Source organism: Cynocephalus volans, chromosome 16 (genome assembly GCF_027409185.1).
Source record: "Cynocephalus volans isolate mCynVol1 chromosome 16, mCynVol1.pri, whole genome shotgun sequence".
Classification (NCBI taxonomy): domain Eukaryota; kingdom Metazoa; phylum Chordata; class Mammalia; order Dermoptera; family Cynocephalidae; genus Cynocephalus; species Cynocephalus volans.
The window spans coordinates 65,911,583-65,933,831 of record NC_084475.1 but is presented as its reverse complement, the minus strand read 5'-3'; the positions used below and the strand labels follow the sequence as shown (position 1 = coordinate 65,933,831).

At 37.6% G+C, this 22,249-nt stretch overlaps 1 protein-coding gene across 8 annotated transcripts in view; it reads left to right on the top strand.

Moving 5' to 3' along the window:
* The window catches only part of ELAVL2 (ELAV like RNA binding protein 2), a 70,250-nt gene extending 65,784 nt beyond the window's left edge, over positions 1-4,466 (top strand). For 3 of the 8 annotated variants that reach the window (XM_063080507.1, XM_063080503.1, XM_063080501.1), the window contains exons 6-7: positions 3,538-3,576; positions 4,139-4,466. In XM_063080507.1, coding sequence (XP_062936577.1) covers positions 3,538-3,576; positions 4,139-4,466 — 367 coding nt within the window. Of the gene's footprint in view, positions 1-3,537; positions 3,577-4,120 lie in introns of all 8 variants that reach the window. The other 5 variants (XM_063080502.1, XM_063080500.1, XM_063080506.1 and 2 more) reach the window with 4 other exon arrangements.
* Positions 4,467-22,249: the final 17,783 nt, after the last annotated feature.

Here is a 22,249-nt window from a genome sequence, read left to right as displayed (position 1 = left end):
AGGAATCACATTTTCTACTTATAAACACCTAGCTTTGGAGTGGGATTGATCTATCTAATACAGGGTTCTATTCAAAATATTGCTTAGTTATAATCTGAGTTGTATTGCTGTTGATAGAAAAATGTTGTACACATACCCTTACTGTGTATTTTTTTAATCAAAATACATATGCCCATGGGCTTGTGCTATTATATTCATTAGATTATGAACTCTATTTAAACATAGAAAATGAAGATAGGAAAAAGATGAAATAAACAATATATCAGATGTCTTGCTAATTATCATTATGGCTGGTTTAATATTTAATTTACCTAATATATTAATAAACAATATGGCTTTTAAAGCAAAATCCATAAAGTAATATTCATAATTTTGAATTTCCTGTCTGACTTCATGTAAGACAGATTATTCTGTGCCTAACTTCATAATGCTGCTTGTACGAGGAATAGGAGAAACAATCAGCTCTCCCTTTTCTTATTTACTTGGGTTTCACTTACTGGTGTCATCTTCAAGTCTGATTTTTTTTTTTTTTTTTGGTAGGGAACTTTTTAAAGGTAACTTTCTTTAAGAAAAGGTTATTTTAATTAAAGCTAGATTATCTAATCTAATCCTCCAAATCCACTTAACGTGCTATTTGTAAAGTGGATTATGTCCAGGCTAAAGAACAGGTCAAAGTGCCATTGGCCGCCTCTCCCCTTAGAGGATGGCTCAGTCTTCCCTTAGGGAAGCATATGATGCATGGGGACTGAGTGAAGGGGCTGGTTGCAGTGCATCTATTAAATATAAATAAAGAGTACTTTATTTTTAAATAGTAAAAATATATATTGAATGGGCCCTTTAACATTTGCTTCTCACAGTGTAGTACATTATCATGTGTCCCTCCCCCCTCCCCCGAGTCATTCTTAAGGATACTAGCTTAATCTCCATTTAAAAATTCCCTTCCATTTTTAAATGATTGTATATAAAACAAACCCAGCAAAGACATATAATTCCAGGGAGTAATAGTGGTCCTTGTGTCTGAGGCACTGCATCATTTTCTCTTGTAACTGCCTAATTTCCAGTTTGCCAGCTGCTACTAGTCTTGGGGTACATGGTGCCCACATGGAGCACCAACCACCTTCTCTGAGGTCCCTTGGGAAACTTGAGAGAGCACAGAAACCTTCTGGGCCCAGCTGCATACAGGCAGGGATTTCAGGAGGGCCTGGGCCCTGTTTTCTAGGTCTCATGTGCCTTCCTACTCTATCTTGTGATGGAGAAGGAAAGAGAGAAGGGTGGATAAACTTGGCTTAAATTTCAGAGGACCACATTTTTTCTCAAATGGGAGATGAGTGAAGAAATCAATTAAGATCGTGGTATCATAAAGGACTTCACAGGTATGGCAGATAGGAGGCCCATTGGTGGGGTCCTCAGGGATCCTAGCATGAAAGTTCTAGACCTATTCCCTGGAGATTCCAGATATGGAAGGAAGTGGGGTGGTGGAGGGTGGGGAATGAGACGTCTGTCCCTCAGTGCTTGTAGTTTAGTTCTGGGGCAGGTTTTGGTTCTACCCTGTCATGAAAATTTGTTTAGGAAATTCTGTCTCTGGACTTTTGGTTGCTGTCCTAAGTGGGTGGTAGCAAAGCATGACAGTCCCAACCTGAACACAATGGATGGGCATAGATAGTGTGACTTTATTTTGAGTGAATTAATAAGGTGCCTCTCATTCTGGGCCTTTTAGCACTTTGGACAGAGACCTTAATATGCTTTTCTTTTCTACGGGTATCATGTGCCAAGTGTATTCTGTATTTATCATTCCAGCAAGTGGATGAAATTTTCTGTATCAGATTATTTTATGATTGGTGATACCAATTTGTGTTTTGCTTTATTTTTGGTGTTTGTGACCTTAATTCTTGACAATGAAGGCTTAGCATCTTTGACTATGCTCATCATCTTTGCAGAAAACAAAGCCCTCTTTTCACACATGTGCTTTCTCCCTTGCATATGCAAACAGGCTTACTCCACAGATCCTCCTGGTAGATTTAAATTTGGATTAAGTAGTTGGTGATAATTTTGGTAATCTCTTTGCCTGTATTCAGCCATCAGACACTTATTATGAACCTGCAGTGACTCAGGCCTGTGCTCAGTGGTACAATGAGAATGGTGTAGTGGGACAAGACAAATACACAAATATGAGGATCCTTTGTTATTGTGATTTGTTCTGTTTTCTTACATGTTGTGTATTACATCAGCTCAGTTCTTCCGTTTCATTTTTCCAAATCACACAAAATTTCCAGTGGAGATTGGGGGCAGAGATGTGCAGAGACAACATTCTTTTTCCAATTCTGAAAGACCAGATGAGATGTGTTTTGGCTTCTCTGTAAAACTAAGAGGAGTTGCTTTTTCTTATGTGCTCTAGCCTTGACTTGATAATACCACAGGTTAGACAATAAGGTCAAGATTTTTTTTTTTTTCAAACTTACTTTTCAAAGGTGTTAAAAGAAAGAAAAAAAAATTGTAGCCCCCACCCCTGACCAGAGGTTGTCTTTGGAAAGTGTTGAGCATTGTGGCAGTTGAGGGTGGTTATGTGGGCTATGTGTTAAGTTATGCCTACCTCCTTGAAACAAATGTAATTAATTGGTAAGCACTGTGGTAATTTGGAACATCAGGATGGTTTTTTGAAACTGATAAAGCAAGAAGAATCAAATACTATAAAACTGATTTGTTTTTCTAAATAAGAAAAGGGTGGGAAGTTTTAAAGAGTACATACCCACCCTGCTTTGTTTTAAAATTTTTAAGAGAAGCTCAAGTTGGCTTGTTTCCTACCTAGCTTTTTAAAACTTGTGTAGGTCTACACTGCCTGTAGCATAATTTAAGTCCAGCATCAGGCTTGGATCTGAACTCCTAACTTTGTTGCTCACTAGAGCAATGATCTTTCTTCTTTCCTTCTCTAGACCTCAGCCAAGCACATTTAAGAAGTGGGAGGATTAGCCGAGGTTGTCTATAACGTTCTTCTACCTGTATTTATACTTCTTTGATCCTAAGCGATGAAAGTCTTCCAAGTTGGGAGATTTGAGGGAAATTTGTAGAATTCTGTAAACTGCAGAGTTTAAATAGCAGAGCCATCATTTACTTAGTCCCATGGTCTCGGGCAAGCCACTTAATCTCGGTGTGCCTTAGCATCCTTGGCGATAGAGTTGTGAAAATTAAAAGTGGTGTAACGTGCTGGTACACGAGGAGCACTGACACCTTGCCTGGTGAGAACCCACACGTTAGCTATTGCAGAGCCTCCACATTTCTCTTAATGGTTTCCTCAGGTGACCACCACCATTTCCCCTGCACCGACTCTTGCAGAGACTGACTGTGTTCATGGGATGAGCTAGTGTCCTATGGCTGTGGATGTCCATTCTCTCAGGAATGTGAAAAAAGACTCAGTGTTTTGAGACTTTACATATAATTAATGTAGAATCCCCTCGGAAGATGGCAGTAAATGAGCCCAGCTTTCTTGAACATCAAGGGGAAAAATTAAAAACTGAAGTTTGCTAAATGTGTGTTTTGCAGGTTGGACAATCTGCTCAATATGGCTTATGGAGTAAAGAGGTAATGATAGAGGTTCATGATACTCATAATCCCTTCCCACAGTTGATCAGTTTCTTTGATTTGGGAGTGATATTTACACCCCTCATAAGTTTGTGTTGGTTTTTATTTTGCATGTACAACCTAATGAAAAGCTGCTTTTTGAAGCACGATTGATTCAGGGAATATTTCTGTACCACTGGATGCCACCCGGTCTTTTGAAAACCCCATTATTTGTTTCATATTGCGTTGCGACGTCATAGCATGTTTATGTATGTGTTGGTTCCCTCCCCAGTCCTGCTTAAGTCATGAAGCCAGTTCTAAATATATTTCTTTGCTACTGTGAGTAATGGTTTAATACAGCAAACAATTGCCATTTCATAAGTTATTAATACCTCAATAGTATAGCATGTTACTACAAGCCACACACAGACATTGGTTGAAATATCAAATAGCTGTATGTATCTGTTGGGAGAGATTAATTACTAAAAATCTTGGGGATGGAAAGAGGAAATAAGTCCATCACTGTAACCAACTTCCATTTCTATTTTGTGTGCGTGTGTGTGTTTCCTATTCTGTTCAGTAGGTTTTCTCCAATGACCATTGATGGAATGACCAGTTTGGCTGGAATTAATATCCCTGGGCACCCTGGAACAGGGTGGTGTATATTTGTGTACAACCTGGCTCCTGATGCAGATGAGAGTATCCTGTGGCAAATGTTTGGGCCTTTTGGAGCTGTCACCAATGTGAAGGTCATCCGTGACTTTAACACCAATAAATGCAAAGGTTTTGGATTTGTGACTATGACAAACTATGATGAGGCCGCCATGGCGATAGCTAGCCTCAATGGATACCGTCTGGGAGACAGAGTGCTGCAGGTCTCCTTTAAGACAAACAAAACGCACAAAGCCTAATGAGCTCTGTCCTCAGTCCATTTATATATGAAAACTATACAACAAAGGCAAGTTAAGAGAAACTTTATACATTAGTAAATGTCTTTGTAAGTCAGTGTTGAGATGGGTATAAAATGACTACTTAGCATCCTAAGAAATATGTGAGATTTTTTATTGCTAGTATTTGAATTAAAACTTCTTAAATATCTTTTATGTTTGAATATGGACAAGAGGTACAGGGTTTTTACCTGTCACATTGCATTCTATTGCCTTCTTTGAAGAAGGTGGACCTTTTAAAGTGTTTCAGCTAAGGGAAGACATTTCTTTTCTTTTTACATAACTGCCTTGAACCTGTGAGTAAATATTGAGGCTTTGTGTTGTAATTCTTCAGTTGGTCGTGTCTTTTTTTTCCCCCTTTTTTTCCTTTCTCTGAGTAGCTTTGTGTTTGGTTTACATTTAAAGCATTGCTGTTATGTCTGTTTAAGAAAAGTATTTTGAAGTTTACATTTTTATTTATGAAGTTAAAAACAGTATTTATTTTGTAATTATGATTTGGGTTGGGGAAGGGGGGGCTACATTATAAACGCTTATTGTAAGAATACTGGAGAACTTTTCGTAAAGCAGTACCTTGCCAAAGAGATAAGAGCCTCTTTGATGTGGGTTTAAAAAAAGCATCTATTTTTATAAAAAAGAAAATTTGGAGAAACTTTTTACTGGTCCTGGAACAAATATTTTGACTTGAATACTTTGAGAAATCTCTTCATATGACACCTAGTGAGCTTTTAAAATTTACCAGGAAATTTGCAGCGGTTGGAAAATTTAGAAAGATTTATGATGTAGAAAATACTTTTGAGATCTTTGTATGAAAGGAATAGAATTAATGGGGGAAACACTGCTGGTTTCATTTTTGTAATCACCAGTGGAGTGTCTGATCATCCTGGTTATTATGTGATAGGTGGCTCACATTGATTTGTGATTTTGAAACAAAAAAAAAAATTTACAAAAGAATATATAAGAGCAGGCAAGAAATTTAAATTACCAAGAGATGGGGGAAAAAAAATCTGTTCTTCCTAAAGAAATCCCTTCAGATAGAGCTCATGGTGTTTAGTGATGTACTTGCAGTATTGTTTGAAGAATTGTTTTGTCTTAAGGAACAAAAAGACGTTGCACATGATTTGTACTGCAGCAAATCAGCAAAAGTGATCTGAGTTGGATATATTTGAAGGTATTTTGAAAGTTATGTTCAAGGCTAACACCTGAGCTTTGTGTAATGTAAATAAGACCTTGTGTTTATGAACCTTTCAGCTAATTTGATTTTTTTTTTCCCTTACATGCCAAGTGATGTTCAGGTTTTGAATGTTTTTGTATCAGTTTTTTCCTTTGTAAATGGCATTAACATTGTTACTTGAGGTCTTGCTTAATCACTTTTGTTGTCCTGAGGACTTGAATTTACAGTGCATCAGATTTGTTGCTAATTTTGTCTGTAGATAGTCTAGCTTCAGCTGTTTATGGTGATGCTACATTTTCGTTTATAAATATGTTTGTGGTAAAAAAAAGAAAAATGAGTATAACCATAGGTTTTGAACAAATTTCCTTACATTTTTCATACAAAAGTCATAAATATCTGTATGCTATTGAAATTTAACTTTGTATGATGCTTAAACCACTATTTGGGGAAATAATAAAATAAGTCTTTACCATGTATGAAAGAAATTTTAAAAAATACAAAATATTTTCTGATTAGCATCTAGCTTATAATAAATTTTCAAAAAAGCTGAAGGCAAAAATGCCTTCATCAGGATGCACTGAGAACTGTAGTTACGTCCTGCTTTTTGTATAAACTGAGATCCTCACATGCTTCCCCTTAGAACAGGCAATGTGCTATGCATAACATAGTTGTACATTATCTTTGCAGTTGCTTTGAGTTTTATTTTTTATTATTTAAAACTGTAGTTATAAAATTTTTCAGTATAGTACAGTACATATACTGTGAGGCGCGTGCTAAAGTGAATAAGCGAGTTTTCATGCTGACCCACTCAATGCTATTCAGAAATCAATTGGCTTAGCACTTTCTCATATCCTTAGGTGCATTTAGATTGTCAGAGTTAAACTTCTGCGTTAAAAAAACAAAACAAAACAAAAAAACAAAAAAAAAACTAAAAAATAAAATACATGTATATACTTAAAAAAACATAATAAGGTTTCCCTCACGGGAAAACAGCAGCTACATGCTTCTTTCCTATACTACTGTAGCAAACCAAGGCATTGATGAGAGGGCATGCAAATTGTGCTTCACTTTACAGTGTTTATCAGAGCACTTAATAAAATGTAAGGCTGGTATTTATTTGAAGTTGTACAGTATGACTTAATTCACATCTGTTGGAATAGAAAATATATTCTGTTGAGTATTTAAGAGGCTGTACATGTTTTCTTTTGTGTTTGGATTCTTTGTACTTTTTCATGTTCAGTACATCAATAAACAAAGTTGAAGGGAAAGAACAGTGTGGTGAGTAGGTCTTTACACACATTTTTGGGGCTCCTGTACTCAGTCTAATAAACAAACTTGCTCTCTTGAGTTAAAAGACATTCACTCAGAACTTTAGTTGAAAGCAGTGTTACCTAAAGTAAGAATTCCAAAAGGCAAGTAGGATGTGCAAAAAAAGTCTTGACTGAATGACACCTTCTGATTAGTTGGTTTTCAAATATTACCAGACGAATAATTCTTACAAGGACACATACTTTCATATATTAGTTGTAAAGTTTGGGAAATTGGATGTTGATATCGTTCTGTAGCTCTGATTTAACCTTCAGCCTTTTGCACAAATGGGTATTGCCCTCACACACACATTTACTTACGCTAAAGGAAAACCAAAGAGAAGGAAGCTAACTTACTTTGCTTCCACTGGCAGGACTTAATTCACCATGCGATTAAGTGTTGGTGTGTGAAACTTATTTTTGTTGCACAAGTGCTAAATCGTCAAGAGACTTCTCTAAAATCAGAAACTCAGTTTTTCTTAGGGTTAGGGTTGCTGTGTGTAGCACATGCGTACATTACTACCAATGGTGCCAGCCTTGTGTTTCACATACATGTTTAATTTCTGTATACATCCTTAGCGGATCTGTGGAAGGAAAAAAAAAAATTCTTAGTGTTCTTTTATGCAAGGATTCTATCTCAATAGAACCTAAGAAAATTGAATATAATAATGAAGTACTTTTTCTTTTTAAACAAAGTATACTAAATAGCTTCTTTTCATTTGAATGTGTCTGTTGGCTTTTTTTGGTAAAAGCCATTCTAAAAATAATTGTCCTGAATTCAAAACCTTATAGTCAAGAGTGTAGTTGAGTGACAAGAAGCTTCCTTTTCTTTCAACATGCAATTAATCTCAAATCTCCAAACTCCCTTTTTTATTATATGACTTTAATACTCTAATTTTGTGACGTGGGAACATCCTCCCCTCACCTCTCTCCTCTTGCATGTTTTATCAGTATTTTGACTGGTTTGCATGTCAGCAGTTCTTTTATATTTGAGCAGATAGTGGAAAAATCCTCAGTACAGGAGGTTTGTGTAACTACTAGTGTATTTGAGGAGAAATTACATTTTTTCCCCTTGGAATCCTTTCTCACCTGCTTGAGAATCATCTGAACAGTGTCGCAATTCAGTGTTACAGTAGCCAAAGTTAATTCTTAATCTTAACATCATTTTACATTATTTTAATCTGATTTGAGGAAAAGTGTTAACAATTTAACTTTCCTGTTTGTTTTTAAAATAGATTGCAAGATTTCTGTCCTTTATGAGAGGATCAAACATAAATTGTAGTGGAGCCTCAAACAGTGGGAGAAAAAGAAATATTGATAAAATCATAACAGAAATTATCAGATGAAGAACATTTATAGTTTGTCATTGCATTGAATGGCCCATATTTCTCTACCTGTAGTATTTTTTTTTTATATTCTTCCTCTGAAAATTCCCAGAAGTGGGCTCATTTCTCTTCAAGTTGGAAGAATTAAACATCTACACCATTAGTATGGGAAGCTTGCTAACATAAGATGGACCTTACTGAAATCAACCTTTCCAGAATTTGTTTCATAGAAAAATAAATGGGAAGGATTTTTTTGGTTGCTCAACACAAATTTATTGGTTATCTGTCTACTATGAAGTGCCCTGGGTCTGTAAAAATGAGTAAAGTGTAGTGCTTACCTTTTTAGAAACCATCACCTAAAAAGGCGGACAGACAAGCCACCAGGCCATGACTGCAATGTCATAAGTGCCATGAGGGTTTAGAAGCAGTTGTTAAGCTAATTTGCTATAGATTTGATAAACTCAGTTACAACTCATAAAAGTGAACCCATTCTGCCCTTCTTAAAGATTCTGCTTTTTCTTTCTTGGATTAATTCTTAGCTCATTTGTGTAATTTTCAGTTTGACATCGGTATGTAGTTTAGTGAATCTTCATATGTTCTCATACTCTTTAAGTTGTCCACGTCCTTTCTGAAGCAAAATAAGTTATTAATAGCAATAAGACATCATCCACCTGAATAATTGGGTGAATTTAGGAGTCTGGCTGGATAATTTTATTCTCTCTAAACATATAACATGTGGAGCGACAGTTTGGAAAGCACTAATATGGTAAAATACCCTGAATATTAAAAGTATGCTTGACTAGTTTTACTCTATTTTGAATTAAGACACACCACTATCTTAGTTTCTCAAACTCAGTATTAACATTACTTTTAGTTTAAATAATCTAAGATGTAGTTAAGGACTAAATTGATATCAACATTCAGAAACACTTTTGCAAATACATATCTTATAGCAAGCTTATAGGCATAAATGCAGTAAAGTAGTTTATTTAGGCAGACGTAAATGTGTGAAGACATATGCCTCTATTCTCAGGGAGCCTGTGTCATTTGCTCCATAAGATTGCCCCACATCTACAAGTAACTATACAGTAACAAGAAAGGAGTGCTGTGTACAAGTACATTAAAATAAAAAAGGGAGTGGCTCTTAATGTGTGTGAGTGTGGGGGAGGGGGTTAGGGGGTGAGAATGCCAAGCCACACAGAAGTGATAGCAGTTGAGCTGGCTCATTAAGAGTATGTAGGATTTAAGACAGTTTGGGAGAGGAAATTCAAGAAGAGAACCCTGTGATCAAAGACCCGGGTAAGCCTCTATCTACTTGTAATATTTTCCAGGCAGTTAGCATACTAGGTCATATTCAGTATAGACCTAATGAATTCCTTAAACATTTTGTATCCATGACTAGTTAAATCTCAGAATAGCCAGAAACTTGAGTCCATAATGAAATACAAAGTACCTAAATATCAAAACTTTGTCCTTGTTCCCTTGCCCATTTCTACTGTAATACCAAAAATATTTGCCATGATAGGTTATATGTAATTTGGAGTATTGTATAGAGCTTACTAGCGAGGATGTGCCCTCTTTTAAAAAGGAATGTTATGCAGTTTATGCAAAAAGACCAAACAAAATTTCCACAGTAATAGAATATTGGACTGGTTTATTTCTCAGAGTATATACCTTTCAAACTCAATGATTTAAGTGCTCCTTCTATTTCTAGTGCTGTAGTACCTGGTTCTCTCATTCGTTGGGTTATGTATTTTACATTTTCTTATTCATATCACTCAAGAATCACCTTTATTGAAGGTGAGGGGAAAAGTTTGAAATCCAAATGTTTCCCAGATATTTCCAAGACCGAGGTTTTAGTTTGACAGTTTTTGGAAGCTCCTTTAACAGCCATACTTTCCCTTTCAGTGAAGAACCCTAGGACAAGAAAGACCATTTAAAGGGCCCGTCAGTGGGCCTGATTTGTTTATTCTGTAGGGCCCCTTGACCTGCAGGTTGTTGGCAGCCACATGCTATCTCTAACACTGATTTTTGTGCTGCGCTCCTTCTGGGAATCATCCCTGTACAGTTGAATACATGTTTCAGAAGTGGCCAGCCTGTCTGTGGACCTCCCTACAGATGTGATGAGACCAGCAGCCACCTCGGGGTGATCTACCCTTTGGAATAAAGTACAGTTAGCAAGGTAGCTCTGTTACCTGGACTGCAAGCTTTTTATTGGAATTGTGGCAAAGGGGTAGCAACTGGCTGTGAGAATGGGGGAGGGAAGTCGTGACCCATCCATGTAGGTGGTCAGGCTTCCAAAAGATACAAAGCTGTTATTTCTTGGACCCTGAAAGGAAAGCAGCATATCAGGAAATGCCAGTGGAGCACCACATTGAAATTTAAATCCCCATATTTTATGTTGAGTTTATAGATCTCCTTTCTCAAAAAATGTTTTAAGTGGCAGGTAGTAATAATTACAATAAATAATGCAGATTTTCACACCAAAAGATCTCCAAATTACTATCAAAAAGGATAAATAGCTATGACCATAAATGCTGAGAAATTGCAGTTGTTACTGTGTTAAGTGTTCTTTAACAGAATTTCATTTCTTGAGAATCGTTGCTGCTCTGTGTTCTCCTTACGTACCCACCTATACCGTGAAAGCACTCTGTTTTCCAGGAGTTACTCTTAGAGAAATACCTGTTTTACATGCACTCAGTGTGTAGGAAATGCCTCTCTGCATCTTCAAGTGAATTACTACTCAGTTTGCTGTCTGAAGGTTAGATGGTCTGAGGACCAGAAGATGTGATAGACATTCTGTCTCTCCTACACAAAGGGTAATAAGAACTTTTTATAAATTTAGTCTGAAACTTACCCTAATAAAGATTTATTTTTTGCTGTAATGGTAGTACATTCAAAAAGTTGTGCTTCCCAAACTCTTTCATGTCATGGGCTCTTGTCCTCAGGGGAACTATATCTGACACACCTATAACTATAACTACTTCCAGGCCCAGTGTCACATCAGGGCACACAGGGTGGGAAGCTCTTTTTTTTTTTTTTTTTTTTTAAACTTCCGTTTATTCTTTCACTAAATGTACATCAAATGCCAGTTATATACCAGTCACTGTGCTATTTTTCTGGGCCAAAGACTTAGTTTGTGTCTATTTTTCACTCTAGTGTTAGAATGGAAGACACTTCAGGGGTCTTGTTCAGCACATTATCTTGCAGATGTGTGAGCCAGGCCCAGAGAAGTTAAGGTTCTCCAAGTTTCTTTTTGCTAGCATGAGACCAACTCTCTTCACTGTTGGACCTCTGCCCTTCGCTGTCATTGAAGTACTGAAACACAAGCTAAATTAACGTTCACTTTCGAAACCAAAGTCCTTTTGTGGAGTCAGATTCCTGAGATCTGGGAGGATATATATGGCCTCTAGAAGTTGAACATAGGTAAGTACATATAGTATTTTGTTATGATGCACTCAGTATCATTTACATCCTTATGGATAATTTCAATCAATAATAACATAGTCACTGTAGAAAATTTCTTAAGCACAAAAAGTACAAGTCAAAATGTATTCCGTCCTTTCGTGAAAAAGATTTGAGTACCTTTTGTTTCTGCCACTTTTTTAAGTCATTATATATCTTCATAAACTTTTTAGACATTCAGATTTGATATTTTTGGAAAGGATTTTTCCCTTTTTTTGATTTTGTTCTATGTGTATGGAGAAAATTTTTTTTAACAGACATAAAATAATGCATTTCTGATTTTGGTTTAAGTCATGTCAATAGAAAGCTGTTGTCTGGTTTTTATTGTATTGATTGCTACTGACATTTTGTCAGGGATGGATAAAAATCAGGAATTCTATGTGGTTTCCCACTATAACTCCCATTACTCCAGGCTTTTAATAAAGGCCAAAGACAGATTTCTCCAAACCTCAGTTTAGGGTGGTGATGCCTAAATGACTACTTGCCACTCTCTTAGGTGGGCAATTTGGTTGCAAGCTTCAGCTAAGCAGCTGGGTCTTGGATGGGGAGTGAAGTAGGAAGCAACTTTTCCTCCTTAAGGACAAAAGACAGGTAGATGTAATAGAGTACTGATAGGTCAACTACTTTTATCCTTTCTTTTCTTAGCAAAAGAAAATTGTTCCTTCCTTAATGGGGATGAAGATGAGAGGACTACGGTGAACCCAATTGTGGGTGAGTAATTTTTCCTCCTCCTCCCTTGAGTCGCTGATTGCAGTGATCATCTCTTGCAATGGTCTGGGTAAATACTGGCTCCTCATTGCATGTGCTCAGAGAAGTAGCTGATGGAAGAAAAGCACTTTTAAAAGGATTGGCGAGACTGAAAGATGCTTGTTAGAGTGCACCTGGATCCTGCCATGACATCACAAGCGGACCATAAACGGCTCTCCAGAAAGCACGACAGCCTTTTTTCACCCCTTTCTTAACAATGAGACGTAGATTGGGCTTGTTCTCTATTCAAGCATCCTTATGAGTAAATGTCTATTTTTATGGTAGAGCTGCACTTTAAAAATAGCTCCAATCAGTGCGACTCTTTTCCCCCATATGTTAAAAAGTTATACATGAATTAAAATATCTCAGATTGCTTATATTCTTCCAAACGCAAGACACATTTCTTTTTCCTTTTTGGGGGTGGGTTGGGGTAGAGTGGATTAAATACAAAATAAGGACTTTCTTTCTGGGTCTCTTTAACCCTGTGTGTGTTGAGACTTTTTCCAGTAGTAAGGCTCTTAAACCAAGATTTGAGATTTCTATTAAAAAATTCATTAATATTTGGCGGGTACAGTCTTCTTCCTGGAGCGATTGTTTATTTTTGTTACTGAGAGCAATTAGCTAGAACAGTCACAGTTGCAGCTGTTAGATACTATAAGCTCCAGCGGAGATCACAAAAGGCCTCATGCACATTTAGAGTCTGTATTTGTATTGTTTTTAATGGGTGATTCTTCTGGAGTCTACTGTGTTAGCAAATTCGATTGGGCGATCCTGAGCCAAATCAAATGTGCAATGGGATCATCAGCATGCTGTGTTGATCAGAGTCATTTGAACACCTTGCTGCTTTGTGGAAGCCAGGATGGCTGTGGCTGCATGTGCAGAAAGAAGAGCACCATTCCTTTCTCTCTGAATCCTCCCCATGCAAACCTGGATGTGACTCATCCCAAAACATTATGCTGTTTTCTCAGGAGTTTTGTCTCTTATGTTTCCTTCTTGTTTGCTGCTCTTGACTTGTTAGAGTTTTTGTTGGGATAATCTGCATGTGTAAGTATGAGAAGGAGATTCACAGATACAATCTGGTGCCCATTGATTTATGTCTTTTGGAAAGAGTAGCTTCTCAGAGAATCTTGGCTCCAGTTTAATGCCTGACACTCCAGAAACAGCAGCTCAAATGAAGGAATTATTTCACTGTTTTTCTAGGGTCGGTACTTTTGCCTTTGTATATCATTTTGGCATAGGAATATATTTCTCTACCTATTTAATAATTATGCTGATTAAGGTTCACAATATGTTTTTACACACATTTCCTCATTTGATTCTCATGGTAATCTGTGAGGCAGGGAATTCTGTATGTCCCCATTTTACAGAAGAGTAGACGGTCTGAGTTGGTGAGTAGCCAGCCACCTGCTTCCTTTTCTATACAGCAGCCATTTACTTTGTGCAGGTAAGAAAATGCATATTTTGTGTATTTTACTGCTCGCTGGTGGACTCACTTATATTTTAAAGGCTTGTAGAGATTGCTGTAATGCACAAGACTAACTTACAGTGGCTTCTTAGTAGCGTATAGTGGAATCAGGTTATGTTCCCTTGTCTTTTTTGGTGGAGATAATTTGGGAATCTTGGAAGGCTTTGGTAATTATATTTTAAGTGGGATTCTAAAGTGTACACTAAAAGTTTATTTCCTGCTAGCTAGCATAAATTAATTAGAAGTCATTACATTTTGATGAGATTTTAGACACTGATATGGAGATATTTTTAGAGCAGCCTTTCAAATGGCAATTGATTGACCAGATGGCGATCCGTTTGATCAGCCAGCTTGGATCTATTACCGAGTCAAGTGGAGTAGTTCCTCTTTAATCACACCCCCCCCATAAAAATTTTTATGTAATTAGGTATGAATGCTGGTGAGTTAGAGATTCATTTAGTAACTTTTTTTTTTTTTTTTGTCTTTTTATCATGACGGGCACTCAGCCAGTGAGTGCACCGGCCATTCCTGTATAGGATCCGAACCCCGCAGTGGGAGCGTCGCCCCGCTCCCAGCGCCACACTCTCCCTAGTGCGCCACGGGCTCGGCCCTCATTTAGTAACTTTAATGAAGTTTTTCTGTACATATTTTTATCTCTTTTTGGATAACCTTATTTTTAAATGATACTATAGTCTCCTTCATGTTTTGAATTGACCACATGAAAATTTCAGCAAAATACAAGACTTTCTTTCCTCTTCCCTTCTGAAGAAGGTCAAATAAATTCTTTGAGACAATTATGTTTTAACTGTTTAGAAACCTAACCAGTATATTCTAGGATACCAAAAAACATTAGAATTGAAGTATGTATATTAAAGCTTTTTTAATCCTCAGACTTGATTATAACTGTACAGATGCTCCTTGACTTGCAATAAACCTATCCTAAGTTGAAAATATCATAAGTCAAAAATGTATTTAATACACCTACCAAACATCATAGCTTAGCCCTGCCTACCTTAAATATGTGTAGAACACTTACATTAGCTTACAGTTGAGCAAACACATCTAACACAAAGCCTATTTTGTAATAAAGTATTGAATATCTTATGGAATTTATTGAACACCATAAATAATGTTGTGATTGTGATGGTTTTGTACCATTATGAAGTTGGAAAATCCTAAGTTGAACCATCATAGGATGGGGACCATCTATTTTTTAAAGCAATACGGCAGCATCCTTTCAGATAAATTAGTTAACGACCCAATAGAGATGTGGATAAGTGAGATAGAGAAGGATGTGGAATTATGAGTGAGGATAGGTGAATTGGCCAGACCTATGAACAGAGTGGCAAAGGCACCTCTGTGTACTGCTCTTCTTTTAGTTACAATGAACAGGAGTCCTGGGGCAAAGGTTGCTGATGAATCAGGAAGAATTCCACTAGGAGGACCTCTGAATGGAATTTTGTTCAGGACCCTGAGGTTTTGAAGAGTATGCAGCTTTATTAGCCTCAAAGTAAGGCATCAGATCTTAGCTGAATCATGTCTAAAACAAATATTGAAACACTTATAAAATGCTTTGTCTTCCATAGTGATTTTCAAACTTAGTATGCGTGATACTCACCCTCGGAGCTTATTAATATAGATGCTTCAGGCTCGCCTCTAGATCCTGATTCAGTGATTCTAGGGTAGGTTTCAGGTTGCACAGCTGTGGGGTTTTTTTCAGCCAAGACAGAGAGAGACACATGGGTTTAGTGGTTGGAGTTAGCTGAATGAGGGTATAGGAAATTCGGGGTGTTCTTACTCTGCCTGTTCCTCCTCTTTCTCTGTTGTGTTCCTTTCAGGTTGGTTCCAAGAAGCCTGTGGTTGTCGATTCCTGCCCCAGTCTTCACCCAGAAAACTTACATTTGACTGCATGTTTTTGGTCAGGCACTGTGCTAAGAACTTTATATGCAGTATCTCATTTAACAGCATGAGAGGGGTACTCTAATAATCTCTATTTTACAAAGGAATAAAATGAAATTTAAAGAAGTTAAAAAACTTGTCCAATTAGTAAATTGTTGAGCCAGGGCTGCAACTTGTCTGACTTCAGAGCTGCAGTCTTAATGATACAGTACTGTACACTGCAGGGGTTAATTGGGGTGACCATGATAAAAATATCTGATTTTTACCCTCAAATGAGATGGGTTGGTTTTACTGATCAAAATATATCTCGTGGAAAAGAGTCTAGCTGGGTTTTTTTGGTTTTGTTTGGTTTTGTTTTGGTTTTTGGTGGTGGGGAGTGTATAATATATAGGTATGTTAGTTCATGTTTTATTTTTGTAGACTAAAAAATTCCTTAATGTAGGATCTTTCTGCAATTCAGCTTGGTGTTTCTTTTCTGTTTCCTCTACCTTGATGCCTGATGCATGGGGAGCTTTCAAAATGGCTGTAGAATACGAAAAAGGGAAGCATGAAGACTGATGAGATGCCACCTATTCAAAATTAAGGTGTGAGGCCTGCTTCATTCCTAAAATTGATTTTCTCTGTCAGGAAGTTAATGCTGATAATATCCGTGTTTTTTTTGACATATCACATTTGCTTGTTTCTTTTGAGAGCGAGTCAGGGTGGAAAATAATGCCTAAATTATTGGCATTGGGAATAAATGCCATTATTAATGGCATTGGCCATTCCCTAAATTATAGGGAAAGGAATCACTGTGTGCCAGGAGAAGGTGCAAGTCTACACACCCAGTGAATTTGCTACACATTGTCTTTCTGCTGTCCTTGGAGGAAAGCATCCCCTAAGTCTGAATGTGTCTTGCACAAAGTTAGGGATATGAACTGTTAATTATAAGTCTTTTTCTCTTGCACAGTGTATAAACTAGTCCTAAATCTGAATAGTGTGTGTGTGTATCGGTAAGACTGAGACAGAAATACAAAGAAAAGTTGAAATGTCTTTCTGTATCACAGGGGTTCCAGGTGAGTGGTATTTGGTGTACGTTTATACATTTATACATATAAGACTTCATAGCTCTTCCCTTTTTGATGAAAATATTATGGTATTAATAGCCAGAAAATAACCTGGTCTCTGAATTTACTCTTAGTGGTAGAATATCTCCTGCTTAGAGTTTCTAGCTTGACTTATGCCATTTCTTGACCAAATCCAAGTCCTAAAAGGGAGTCATATAAGAATATCAGGATGTTAGGTACAGTGTAGAATTAAAGAGTATATCTGTGCAGATAGCTCTGTGACTCACTATTAGACTCTCATCATGTAGAACTATCTAGTCATAATGGTTTTCTTTGGTTGAATGTCAGCCATAACTAAGTCACTAGACTGGGCATTTCTTATGGCTTATAGCTAATATTCATGAAAATTCTGTAAGGTACTTATTATCCCCATTTTACAGATAGGAAAACCTGAGGCTTGGGGAGACAAAACAAACCTTGATGGAATAAAAATGTTTAGCTTCTTTCATCATTTTCTAAATAAAGTGGAAAGATGAGTTCTCTTTTTCTGCGTAGGTAAATGATAAATGATATTTTTGGTAACTAAGGCATGGTAGGGGACTAAATTTTGGGGACTAGAACCCGTATTATTCCCTTTATGTCTTGTGGTATACCCACCTCCAACAGATCATTGCAAGCTTCAGTGGAACTGAATTCAGATTAAAATCTTTATTTTTCTGCCTTCAGAGACAAAGAGAGCTTTTTTTTTTTTTTTTTTGGTGGCAGATATGGAATTATCTTACTGTTTTCTGTGTATTGAAAATTCTTATGTCAGTAGCAGTTGTGACTGTTTCTGTTGTTCCTATTGGTCACACATGCTATTGTACCCATAAGGAATCCACAAGCCTGTAGTGGATTAGTTGGTATAAATGCCTTCATTCAGTAGGTGAAGAACTCAGGTAAAACAGAAGCAGTTGACTTGGGTACTGTTTAGCACTCACTGTTTGACTAGAACTGCAGACCTCCAGGTACCAGGCTGTGATTTAGAAACTGAGCAGTATCATTTGAAAATGATACCTGGAAATATTCAGATACATTTTCCAGTAGCACTCACTATCTAAATTGAAGTGCATAAACATAGAAAGTATGGGCTTTTCTAAAACAAAATGCACAGTATTTCAGGCAGTGATCTAATTACTTACCACCCTTCTCCCCCTACAACACTGCATAATATTGGTGGATTGCTAATAAATCATGATAGTGCAAAGAATAAGACCACTGGCCCCTCTTCTCTAAGGTCTTGCTGTTCTAAATATGGTCCATGAATCAGCAGCATTGATATCAGCTGGGAACTTGTTAGAAATGCAGACTTATTCTACCTCTACTCCCAAACCTACTGAATCATAATCTGCATTTTAGCAGAATTCCCAGGCTGATCCTTGTGCACATTAAAGTTCAAGAAGAAGTGCTTGAAGGCAGTGTTTTTCAAACTTGAGTGTGTTTACAGTTGACCCAGAGAGCTTGTTAAAAAGCACAGAGTCCTGGGCAGAGATTGATTCAGTGGGCCTGGGGTACATGCATTGGGAGTTGTCCCTTCCCTAGGCATCTTGCAGCATTTATTGGATGACCCTTGGGCTTGGATATTCCAAGTATCATTTGGGTGGCTGAACTCAATGAGTTAAGATACTTTGTAACCAGTTATGGGTACTTTTACCAAGGGCTGAAGGTGGAGTCCACAATAGCTCTATATTTATTCATTGAAAAATTATCCTGCAGAGGACTAAGGGTGATGGAAAACTGTTCTGTTGTCACTAGGAAAAGCAAAGATCTATATAGAGATATATAGAACAGGGGAATAATGTTCGAACAATTTCTAGCAAGCCATTTAATCGGTTGGCCAGAAGCTTTGCCCTCTTTATCCATCAAAAGGAAAAAATTACACATCTCAGCTTTTCTGAGATTCCACTTCCTTCTAAGAACTCTGATAACTTCTCACCATTCTTCTTGTCAAGAACAGCAAGCACAGACCAGGATGTGGCAGCTGACATAACCATCCGGTTTTTCCTTTTTCAATTGATTTAGGGCAGTTCTTGAACAGCTGAGGCTTGGCAGCCTAGTACTTTGCCTCGAGGCATTTTTATGTGTTTAGCCATTGAGAGCATAGGCACCTTTGAGGTTTGCAAACAGTTCTGTTGATCAGCGTGGTCAGGAATTACTGATCCCTACTCTTGTACGACTGCTAAATCTGTGAGCATATGCTTGTTGAATGGGTTTGAATAGGTATGTTTTCATTCTTGTCAAAATGAAAACTCTGAATTGATATGTATTCTTGTTTGTATTATGAAATTTTTTTTTTTTTTTTTTTTTGTGACTGGTAAGGGGATCGCAACCCTTGGCATGGTGTCGCCCGCACCGCGCTCAGCCAGTGAGCGCACCGGCCATCCCTATATAGGATCCGAACCCGCGGCCTCGGTGCTCCCAGCGCCACACTCTCCCGAGTGAGCCACAGGGTCGGCCCTGTATCATGAAATTTTAAAACAGTGATGCCACTGGAAAATTCGCACACACCCCAAAAATAAATTTTTCTTAAGACTTTTTTCCCTATAATGTTTAAACCATTGTTTATCTTCTGTGGTTGGCATTAAGTATTTTATATGAAAGAAAAAAAGTTGTTTCACGACTGGTCATAGGTGTGTTACTTAGAAAACTCTGGTTTTTTAAGGTTGTAGGTGAAGTTTTGCTCATTTGCTCTTAATTTTCAACTGTTTTAATAATCAATAGTAACTCATTCGTAGATATGTAAAGTAACTGCTAAGAGAAGAACAAATGTCAGGATTTTAAAAGCTTTACTCTTTGTACATTTCTCTTGTTTCGAGTTATACAGTGTGCTTTTGGGAACAATATAAGAGTTGAAAAAGTTGGAAGGATATTTTCTGGAAAATGTGTCCTAGGAAAAAGCTGAGTTTAGTGTTCGTTTTTGGCATGGCATGCATGTGTACTTACTACATGATAAGATTTTTTTTTAAATTGAAATATAGTTGATTGTACATACCTCTGGGGTGTACAGAGTTGAATGTCCAATACCTGTATGCAATATGTGATGATCAAATCAGGATAATTAGTATTTTCAATATTATACAATTAATCATTTTTCGGGGCCCTTTATCAATTCCTCCCCTCGCCCCCTCCTGCTTCTCTTCCTCATCTCTGGTAACCTCAAGTTCTGTTCTCTCCTTTTGAAAGTTCAACATATTATTGCGATTGTTGTATCTTTCTTTTTTCTTTTCTTTTCTTTTTAAAATTGATTTGTTTATTTTTTAGCTCCCGCTTGTGAGTGAGGACATGCGGTATTTCTCTTTCTGCACCTGGCTTATTTCACTTAACATAATTTTCTCTAAGTTCATCCATGGTGCTGCGAATGACAGGATATGATGATGCTGATAATATATTATAACACCGCAAAGCCATCAGATAATTTCAGAAGTTTTATTCTGAAGGGAGTATAGGATTAGAAGAAGAAAACCAGTGTTTCATTGAGTACACACTGTTAGCCTAGCCATGTGTGTGGCACCTCGTAGTTCTACAAAATGAATTGTGTTCTACTCCTACAGCTAAGGAAACGGGCATACGTAAATTCCTAAGATTTATTTGCAGAACTGAGATTTAAAGTTTGGATTTCAACATGGAATCTAGAACCCATTCTCAACATGTGCCCTGTTTGTTTGAAAGCTGGGTAAAATAGATTTGAGTCCATGTGGCCATTAAAAATGAAAATGCCTAACAAGTACCCCAGAGTTTTAAAGTTTTGAATATATATTTTAGTTTAAGCCTCATTATTTTGCGAGGTAAATAGGCAGGTGTTAATAATCTCATTGACAGGTGGGTTGGGGGTGAGTAGTAGTTGAGAATCTGAGAGGTTGGGGCCGACCCCGTGGCGCACTCTACGCACGCACTCGGGAGAGTGCGGTGCTGGGAGTGCAGCAGTGCTCCCGCCGCGGGTTTGGATCCTGTATAAGGATGGCCAGTGCGCTCACTGGCTGAGCGCGGTGCGGCTGGTCACAAAAAGACAAAAAAAAAAAAAAAAAAAAAAGAATCTGAGAGGTTGTAGTTAAGAATCTGAGAGGTTGGAGGACTTGCTGGATATATAACAAGGCTAGTAAATGGCAGAGCCTGGGATCACACTCCCTCCTGTTGACTCTGAGTCTGATCTGCTTTCTCATGCCTGTCCTACCAGTTTGTTAAAAGTATATTTAAATGAGGCTGGAGAATTTATTAAGCAGAATATCTAAGGACTGTAATATTTCATAAAAAGGGCTGTAAAGTCAACTTTTACTCCCACACCCCTTTGCCCACTCATCCTTTATACTTCAGTAGGAAGCTGTGTGGTGCTAAGGGCCACCTGGATGAGATGTGTTAATAATTGGGTTCTAATCTAATGATACTCAATACCATGTCTTCAGAGCTTACTTTTCTGAGGGAAAATTTTTTTTTTCCCTTTTTTTTTTTGACAGCTGACCAATATGGGGATCTGAACCCTTGACCTTGGTGTTTTAACATTGTGCTCTACCCAGCTGAGCTAACTGGCCAGCCCCTTAGAGAATAAACACCCTGCCCTTTCTAAAGTTTTCTTTCCAGTGGATCGATCATGCTTACTATAAGAGTTTGTTGATCTTTTGGCTTATGTTGCAGCTTAATGTTGGCATCATTAATTTTTGTTTGTATGAAAAGGAGGTTTTGCTTACCTCAGGAACATTTTTAGCCTCTTTGCTCTAGAGACATTTGGAGTCTGAAGATAGTGTCCCATGTGCACACCCATGGCTTTGAAAGTGACTGCTGCAAGGGAGGCTTTTTTCTTTCTGGAGAACAACTTTGCTTTTGTTTTGACCTATCACAGCTGCAGGTCTGGCTCTCTCTAGTCATGTGTGTGCGTCTGTTCTTCCTGTCTGGTCCACCCAGGCTTGGGAAGTGACTTGTCAACCCTGGCCTGAGAGCCTGCTTGAGAGGGTTGGCAAATTCTCCTGGTCCTGCTGTGAGTCCGTCAGGCTGGTGAGGGACGACAGATGGTTGAGCTAAAGTTGGAGCTACCCCTCTACATAACGATGAAAAATGACCAGTCTCCTGGTAAATGAAAATCAGAACCCATGCACCTTTTAATTCTGATGAATAGGACTTTGAGACAAACACAGAGTGAAAGAGGAGGAAAACCTTTCATAAGTTGCCTGTCTATCTTTGCTGGTATTCTTTGCACTTATTAGTAGAAAAGATCTTCATATTTGTGCATTTTCATCTAGATAGTACACATAGACTGCTGAGACTGAGAAATAATCCTGTGTGCCCTTTTGG